Source organism: Acanthisitta chloris, unplaced genomic scaffold (genome assembly GCF_000695815.1).
Source record: "Acanthisitta chloris isolate BGI_N310 unplaced genomic scaffold, ASM69581v1 scaffold14219, whole genome shotgun sequence".
In the NCBI taxonomy this organism is placed as follows: Eukaryota; Metazoa; Chordata; class Aves; order Passeriformes; family Acanthisittidae; genus Acanthisitta; species Acanthisitta chloris.
In genome coordinates, this window is record NW_008693194.1 from 1,664 (window position 1) to 11,245 (window position 9,582).

At 52.3% G+C, this 9,582-nt stretch overlaps 1 protein-coding gene across 1 annotated transcript in view; it reads right to left on the reverse strand.

The window, feature by feature from the left end:
- The window catches only part of KIRREL3 (kin of IRRE like 3 (Drosophila)), a gene marked incomplete at its 5' end in the record, with an annotated part of 26,042 nt that overhangs the window by 1,492 nt on the left and 14,968 nt on the right, over nucleotides 1–9,582 (reverse strand). The window contains one exon of the mRNA XM_009082990.1: nucleotides 7,013–7,122. Coding sequence (XP_009081238.1) covers nucleotides 7,013–7,122 — 110 coding nt within the window. The remainder of the gene's footprint in view (nucleotides 1–7,012; nucleotides 7,123–9,582) is intronic.

Genomic DNA, 9,582 nt, shown 5'->3' on the forward strand with positions numbered 1-9,582 from the left:
GGGTTAGCATCCCCAGGCACCCACTGACCCCCAGCTGTCCCCATCACCCCTAATGCCACGTGGGGTGAGTCCCACACCCATCACCAGCCCCAGAGGACAGGGAAGTTGTCAGCACCAGCTGGATTCCAGGAGGGCAGCAGAGCTGGGCAGCCACCCAAAAGCCACACAGTTCCCTGGGTGATAGGTTGGTTTTACCTCTGTTGAGGACAAAAACCGCTGGGCTGACGCAGGAAGTGAATTATCTACCTCTGCCGTGGAGAGGATTGGGCCTGCCCCCACCTGCCCAAAGCAACACACCCAAAATCTCCTTTTTTTGTTGTTTTTCCCTTCTTTCATCCTTTCCTCCTCCGCTGAACTTGGCTACCTCATTAGATTTCCTGGGAAGACTGGCCGCGATCGGGGAGGGAGCAAGGTACATATTAATTACACCACAGTTTTAATTACCCTTTCTTCAGCACGGGGAGGGACTGTGCAAGAAGCAGAATAATTATCGACCAATTTCTCAGTTGCCGTATTGATCGGGAGCCTCCAGCCTGACTTCTGTGCGATCACAGCCCCACATCAGCCCCCAAATCCCATTTTATTGCCCGAGTTCTCTCCTCTTTAAGATGGTAAGTGGCTGTGGAAATTCACCCCGCGGCACTTGCTGTTCATCTCCCTAAAGCCTTTGATGTGGCTGTTAAAGGCAATAAATTAAAGTACCTGAGTTTTCCTAGGGAAAAGAAAGCCTGTATCAGCCATTGATTTAACAGGATAAATACAAGTGTCGACGAGAATTAAATCAGTGCTGTTAAAATGGGATATAGAGGTTTTGTTTTGGTTTTTTTTTCTCTGTCAGCCCCAGCGACCTCCTAAAGCATCGCTGCAAAGGCACGGGCTGGGGCTGTTAACCCTATTGAAAGGGTTTCTCAGGTCCTGGCTCAGAAGAAATGGGAAAATCACTTCTCCTTGGATTTGGCTGGGTTTTGGCGTGAGTGGCCCGTGCAGGCAGGACCAGACACAGAGATGGAGAGGAGAGGGAAGAAGAGAAGTGGGAATCAAGGGGACAATCCCATAGGTGGCCAAATCTTCCTGGAATTAATGTTGGATTTGATGAGGTGTTTTAAGCCATTTCGTGTCGCCTTTTGCAGTGATGGTGGGAGTGGTCCAGGCACTGGGATGCTCCTCCAGCCCCAGGGGGACCCTGCCTGTCCTCGGGGCTGGCAGGATGCTGTGGGTTTGGCTGCACCCCATGGATTTGTGGGCTGCAGGGAGCCCCTGAGTGTGGTTCAAGGAGCACCATGACATCACTGGATCTCCAATTCCTGCCCTACAGACGGTCATTAACGTGACCTTTATTATATCTGCAGAGTGGCTCAGCCCTGATGTGATCTTACACCATTAATTAGGGGCAGTGGGATGCTCGTTAGTGTGGCTTCTGCTTTGCCCCGCTGGGTAAACACCGGCAGGGAACAAAAGTTAGCTCAAATTCACTCCATCACCAGTATTAATCATAGGATCATAGGATCATAGTATGTTAAGGGGTTGGAATGGAGCTTAGAGATCATCCAGTCCTAACCCCCTGCCCTGGGCAGGGACACCTCCCACCAGAGCAGGTTCCTCAAGGCTTTAGCCAGCCTGGCTGTGAACACTGCCAGGGTTGGGGCAGCCACAGCCTCCCTGGGCAACCTGTGCCAGTGTCTCACCATCCTCACAAGGAAAACTTCTGCCTAATACCTAATCTCAATTTCCCTCTTTCAATTTCTCCGTATTCCTCCTTGTCCTGTCCCTGCAGTTCCTAACCAAGAGTCCCTCTGCAGCTTTCCTGGAGCCCCTTCAGCTCCTGGCAGGTTGTTCTGAGGTCTCCACACAACCTTCTCTTCTCCAGGCTGAACAGCCCCAACTCTCTCAGCCTGTCCTTGTAGGGAAGGTGCTCCAGTGCTCTGATCAGTTTTGTGGCCTCCTCTGGACTTTCTCCAACAGTTCTGTGTCCTTCTGCTGTTTAGGACACCAGAACTGTGTGCAGCACTGCAGGTGGGACTCATCAGAGCAGAGTAGAGGAGGAGAATCACCTCCCTTGACCTGCTGCCCACACTCTTTGGATGCAATGGGGATTACGATTAATGGGATTTATGAAGGGGAAATACGTGAAAACAGAGACCAGAAATGTCCTAGTGTGCTGGCATGGGATGCTCCAGCATCATGCCCAGACTCTCTTCCAGAGCCATGGCTTTCTCTAGCCGGTGACAGCACCCATATGCTCTGGGCCTTGGCTGCAGTGCTGCCATGCAGATGGCTGGTGATACACTCTCCTCTTAGAGCTGTGTGTCTGCCATTCCCCTCCTGCCAGCCCCATTCTGAGCCCGGGAATGTCATGCCAGCACTTAATCCTGCTTGGCGCTGCCAGGTGCCAACGGCGTTTGCCATCCCCAGACTAGTTGGGCATCGCAGTTGTGGTGTAAAGCCATCCCCATGCCCAAACCTCACTGGTCCCTCCTGGATCAGCATGGCTAAAGGATGTGATGAGCCATGACCCTGCATCCCTGCTTGCCACTGCCTCAGTTTTCCCCCCTGCTATAGGCAGGAACCCCCTTGAGATACTGAAGCATCACCTCAGCTTTGCTGTGCTGGCTCCCACCACTGAGGGAGCACAGCCCTGCAGGGCAAAGTGCCTTCCCAAGGTCACTCCAGGCAGGGAGACAGTGCTTAAACGATGGCAGTAGTGGGCAGCTCTAGCCCTGTGCCTCCTGATCCGCTGCCTGCTGGAGCTCTCACACTGCCAGATGAAGCCACTTGCAGCTGGGATGGAGAGTCTGACAGGATATTAAATTCTTGGCTTTCATTAGTGGAGACAATATGTTTTTTAAAATGCTGCTCCGAGGCCTTGAGCATCTCCCAGCCCTGATGGGCTCGAGGTTCCCCCCCTGCTCCTCACTCCAGTTTAATTACAACATTTCCTGCTGGCTGGGTAATTGGATATCACCCGACAGCACTCGTGTGGGTCAGGCCCTACCAGGGTGAGGGATGTTGATGATGATTCCCAAGCAGTGGCTTCCTCAGCTCCCAGCAGGGAGGAAACAATCCCACGAATAACAAACCCTCTGGCCTTGGCTGCCTGGTGATGTGAGCTCCCCACAGCTCAGGTGAAGCTGCAGTGCCTCATCCCACCTCTCCTCAAAATGTTGCTTTTGGATGGGCAAAGGTGCTGGTGCTGCAGGAAAGGTTGGCTGTGTGGGAGGGATGTGCCCTGAGCCTCCCAGGTGAGGTTGGATGCTGTGGAGGTACAGCCTGGCTCTGATCCAGACCTGGATCTGCCAGCTTGGGGGTTGCTGGTGATTCCCAGAGCTGTGCTGGCACCAGCCACATGGAGCATTTTTCAGGGAGAAACCCAGGAAAAGGGATGCTGTGTCTGCTGGGCTGCAGGTAGGAATGAGCCTTGCTCTGAACGGAAATGCTGTTTCTTTGATTTTTCCTCTTCCGTGAGGATCTGAGCTGAGCTCCTGAACAGAATAGCTATGTGGTGTTCATCTGCAGGGTGTGAACAAACTAGGAACATCCCTTGGAGCAGAGGGAGGGGTTTCAGGAGACAGGACATAAAGGTGAGCAAGGAAAAGATCATCAGCCTGTCACTGCATGGGTTATTTTGTTACATGCCAAACATGAATGAAAGGCAATGCCTGGGTCTGCCTGACTGCACTGGATCTGCTTAGAACCATCAAGGTTGGAGGAGACCTCTAAGATCAAGTCCAACCATTAACCTGTAACTGCTGTAACCCTTAAACCCTAAACCATATCCTTCAGTGCCAGATCCAGACACCTCTTAAACACTTCCAGGGCTGGTGACTCATCACCTCCCTGGGCAATATCCCAGTGACTGAATACCCTAACAGTGAAAAATTTTTCCTAATATCTAATCTGAATCTCTCCTGCCTCAGCTCATGGCCACTTGTGATGCTCCTGCCTGCCTGTCACTTTGGGATCATCTCTCATTGCTCCTGGTGGCAGGGGTGGCTCCTTTAGGATCATCACCCCTTTTCACAGATGGGGAAACTGAGGCACAGGGTCCATTCAGCCAGTACTAAACCCCAACCGTGGTCATGGAGCAAGTTACACCACGTCAGAGCTGATGATGCTTTTCATCCCTCTCCCCACAGCCCAGGCTCAGCCAGGCCGGTGTGCCCACACAATGCCTCCTGGCAGAAAGGAAAAACACTGCTGTTGGGATTTATTTTTCTGAGGATCAGACCCTGTACCAGGCTCTTTTGCCTCCAGCCACTGGAGCTGGCAGCCCTTTCCCTGCCCGTAGGCATTGCCTGGCAGAACAGCTCCCGGAAGGGGGGATGGCACTGAGGCAATGTGAACATATGCAAATCAGCCAGCATGACGCGTATCCTAAGGTGTTAATGAATTTATAGATGCATGAATAATTATTTGTGAAAAGCAGAGTGAGCTGCTGAGGTCACAGATGGCTGGAGAATGACAAATGCAGCAGTGTTTGGGGGGAAGGAGAGTCACACTGGCACGCGGTGGCCAGGAACACTCCAGCAAAGTGGGATGTTGAGAAGCAAAGGTACATCCAAGGTGCTGAGGATGATGAAACTCAGGAGGAGTAGATCAGACTGTGCTGGAGCTCAGGGGCTCAGCCAAAGGGCCAGGATGTGGTTGGGATGGGGAGTGCAAAGGCTGATGTGCAGCAGTGAGGAGCTGTTTGCTAACACCTGCATTAATGATCCCTGTGCCCCTAGCATTTCACAGTTGCTATTAACCTACAAGGTGTGATGAACACTGGTGAGGGCAAGGAGATCATCTCTAAGGATGATGTCGAGGTTGAGCCCAAGCTGGAGATCTCACAGGAAGCTCAGAGAAGGCAAATGGGGAAGCAGAAAGGGAATAATGTTGGCAGAGGGAGGAGGGAGAGCTGGGAAGTCCTGGGGTGGAGGTAGAGAGGTGCTGGGAACTGCTCCCCTGATCCTGCTGGAGAGGTCTCATCGCTGCTCATCAGCAAGGAGGAAGGTTTTAACTTGATTTGAACTGGCTGCTGGACACAGCTGGATGAGGGAGGGCAGGGGTCCCCAGGGACTCCAAGGAGAAAAGAAATTGGGAAATATTTCCTCAGAACATACTCGCCAAGGGCAGATAAGGGTGGAAAGCCCCAGTCCAGGCAGGGGAGGGGGCTTTGATGCCTTCTCCCTGCAGGTAGGATGTCCCAGCTGGTGCCAAACCTGCCCATCACCAGGACCAGAGACCATGGATAACCTCTTTCTAACTCCTGAACAGTGCTGGTCCCACGATATTATTTCCAACTGCTGCATCTTCAGGAAAAATGCCTGGATTTGGCCAGGAGAGGGAGAGAATCACCTTCTCCTGGTCCAGCAGCCAGGCTGCAACACTGCCGTGTTGTATCCAAAAGCATTTGGCTTTGCCCACCCTGTTTGCCCTCAAACAGCCCCTTTATACCATGCTATAACCAAACCACCTCACTAGTCTGGCTGATAAACCAGGAGCTCCCTAACCTCTCCCTATAAGGCATTTTTTCCTGGCTCTCAAACAAATGTTGTCATTTTTGTTGTCATTTTTTTCTGCACCATTTCCACACTGCCAAAATCCTCATTGAAACGTGCCCAGCACAGCTCAGCACTGCTCCACTCTCAGCCTCACCAAGGGCACACACTGATGTGAAATCACCTGGGTCTGGCAAATAACCTAGGAGAGTCCCCAGGAGGTCTTCCAAGATCTTGTGCCTGGTGTCCCATGACCATCCTCTTCCTCATTTACTCCAAAGGTGTGTGTCTCCTCTGCTGAGGCTTGGTGTGTTATGGCCTGGAGTTGCATTTGGGGTGATTCCATACCCTCCTGTGGGAGTCAGATCTGGGCTTGGTGCTGTTGACCACACAGATCATGGGGTCCCATGGAGAGGAAATTTCTCATTCCCCTTTGCCCAGCAGATTGCTTCAAACCCAATCCCAGCCTCCTCCATCCTTCCATCCTTGTAAATCCCACCATGGATTTACAGATTTCTCAGGGCAAAGCCCTACTGGGAATGAAGGGTCTTGCACAGAAACCTCAGCGGTGCTGGATAAGGTATCAGATTTCCAGCTCCTCCTGCCGTATCATTTTGAGGCTCCCTGGCTGTCTAAGTGCTCTGGGAGACAGTGATTCTGCCTCCACTATGACACTCAGCCTTGCCTGCCCACTGGGAATTCATGGAACAGCTTTTGCAGTCAGGACATACAAGTGCTGCCCAAAAAATGGAGGGCTAGAGGAGGAAAAAACCACCCAGCAGCCTAGAAAGCAGCCTCTGGCCTCTTTGATCCCTTTCCCCTCTCCCATCTGCTCTTTTCTCTCCCCTTCTACAGTCACTTGCCTTTCTTTGCCATTTTTTGTCACCTACTACATGACACCAGTGAGCAGAGCAGCCACGGCTGGGCTGAAAGGTTGAGCTGCTCCATGGGCTCAAGCTGAGTTTCCTGGGATCTCAGCCACCCACATCTTGCCCTGCCCATGTCTGTCGGTCCCCTCGGGGGAAGGCAGTGACCTCAGGAAGGTGACACCTCCCTGGTTGTTACAGACCCAGGTCCAGGCTGGTCCCACACTCCCCACGTTACAGATCTGCACCCAGCTGTGCACGCACACTGGCTTTGCCCACAGAACTCTCTGAAGTGCAGCTCTCACTCTAGTTAACGAGTTAAATTCTCTCTAGTTAATGAGCTCATTACCACCACACGCTCACCTGTTGTGCGTATACCTGCAGCTGCAGCTCTTTCCCCATGCGAGGTGGCAAATTTGCTGTGCAATTAGCCCAGTGGGCAGCAGGACCACTGCAACAAACCTCTCCCTGCTCTCCCTCCTCACCAGCTGAGTATCACTCGAAGGGTTTTTATGGCAAGAGGATGTAGATCTCAAGAGCAGGATTTTGGGAAGAGCATCTTTGCCCTGAGTGGGGATCAGGAGGCTGAACAACACGTGCCTGAGCTCGTTGCCATCAAACACTTACCCCGAGCAATCGCTTACTGGAGGGGAAGGAAATCCTTACCATCAGCTGCTTGATGGTTGGGTGCTCCTCCGCCTCCCTGCCCGAGGCTGGTTCCTTGTGCACGATCTCCACGCGGATATCGTTCTTGGCAGACACTACACCTTTGAGATCTGGGCAGAGAGGGACATGGAGAAGAAGGTTAGTGCAAGGCAATGGTGGAGCATCTACAGGGACATGCCTGAGGATGCTCAGCAGCACCAGGGAAAATAAACCTGGCTCAGCAAGAACTAAGGGAGCAATATTTGCATTGCCATAAGGTATGGGCCTGGGAAACCTTCACCTCTGGGCAGCACAGATTCCTACTGGAATTCCTTTGGGAGCTTGGTTGGTCTCTGCCACAGTCACAGTGCTGTTAGCAAGGGTTGGGCTGCAGCAGAACTGTCCAGGCTGGTCCATAGGAAATACTGCTCCTGAGGAATGGATGATCCATAGGAGATATTGCTCCTGAGGGATGGACCAGCTCTGCCCAGAACCCCTGAGAAAAGCCTTCCCCAAGTTTGGGGTGCAGACACATAAGGAAAAGGCCAAGCAGTGAGCAAAAATGTAGCCAGGGACGATTTTGTCATCTCAGAGCAGCCTGTTTTCACGCAGAGCAAAGAAACATTCCTGGAGAGACTCCCTGCCTCCCCTGAAGGTGTCAGGCATGCTTTGAACAAGTCGTTTTAGCAGAATTAAACTGCAGACACGGAGCAGCAGGAGCAGAAACAGCGGCACAAAGCCGAGATGAAAAGCAGAGATGGATGAAATCTGTGCAGACAGATCTCAACAGCTTTGAAGCTGAGCTCCAGCCTCCGATCTGGCTCTCACCTCCCAGGATGGCTGTGCCAGCCCTTCCGGATCCACAAAGTGCCTTGAACTGCTGGGTCTGTCAGATCTACCTCCAGCCCAGGGATCCAGCAGTGCCAGCCAGGCCAGGATCGCCCGGATCAGCCGGACCCCGCAGGAGGAGACAGGGGGTTATCTCTAAACCAAACTGAATGATGCAGCCAGGACCAGTTTGAAGCTCCATCCTTGACTTCATGTCTCCCAGCATCCCCTGCCCTCGATATCTGCAGCCCCCAGACCTCTCCAAGTCTCGGGGCATAAGGCAAAGGCTTCGCTGGGAAGTCACTACAGCTTTTTCTTTTATTTTTTTTCATGCTGGGACCACATTCCCTGTGCCAAAGCCTCTGTCTTTAATCACAAGGAGAAGCTAATCACTGTCTTGCACCTCCTCTCCCAGGAGTGCTCCCCTGTAAATAACTCTGAGCCGTTAAGTCACCAAAGATACAACAACAGATGTGCAGTACAGCCCTTTTTTTTTTTAATTGTCCAGAGCCTCCAGGTTTGGTGTGTCTACACCTGGTCCATGTGTTTTGCTGCATTTTCCCAAAACAGTGCCTCCCCCAGTGCCATTAGTTGTGGTCAGTGGCTGGGTCAGGAGATTCTTTCTCCAGAGTGACTGCTGGGTCACAGTGTGCTCTCCACACAACCATTCCTGCACCAGGCTGTTGTTTTAAATGGTGCCACAATGCTCTGCTATTTGTCTTGGGAGAGGAATCTGCAGTCACCGTGGTAGGAAATGAGTTCTTCTCCTGATATCCAAGTGCTCTGTCAGTCCCATCATTCCTGAGCTGATCTCTGTAATACTTCTGCTCATCACACACCACTAACCATGACGAAATTCCTTTTCTCACTTTTCACCCTGGTGTTCCTACCTTCCTGCCACTTGCCTGCCACTGGAGACAGTGGCCACAGCACCCAGCTGGCATCAGCTCCTCAAAATTGGGGTAAAAGCCCTTCACCTGACACATCCAAGTCCTTCCCTGCAGAGTTCTGCACTGGTGTGACACTGGTTCAGCTGATGATGGTCTCAGTTCACCTCAAAAACAAGAACAGACCCTGTTTTGGCATCTTCAACTGGCTTTTGAAGTCGTATAAGGGGGGACTGAGCATCCCTACCACCAGCAGCACCCCCTGCACGGGTCTCAGGCTGGGGAACCTCACCTGCACCTTGGGTTTGCTGCTGTCCCTGGTTGGGTCTGGCTCTCCTCCTGTTTCACTTCAGAGAGGGAAGGAAGATCAGGACAAGGATCTTTGCTGATCTCTTGGATGATCTCTTTCTGCTCATTTGCTCTGATCCCAAAGCAAAGTGGCAAAGGAGCCTTGAGGGAAGCACAAGGACTGGGGATGCTGCAGCCCTCTGTGGACTCACACTGTGAAGGAGCTCACACTGTGAGCTCCCCAGGGACTCACACTGTGGAAGGAGCTGAGGGCAGCAGAGCAGGGAAGATGCCCAGACCCAACAGCCTGTGGTATATCAGAGACTCAAAAGCCCTTTCCAAGCAGGACAGCACTGGAAACACAGCAGAGGAAAGGGACTTCAAATCCTGCTGCCATGTCCCAGTACATATCCTCCCAGCCCTGGTGAGGAAAATGCCTCTTCTTCCCAATTTACCACTGGGATAAATTACACAAGGCACTCGGGTGGGATGGGGCTGTCCCCTCTGGTTTTCCCTCTGTGTCCCTGCACACCTCCAGCTTGTGAGAGGCTGAATCCTGGTGGTGTCACCATGTCTAGGATCTGTTGT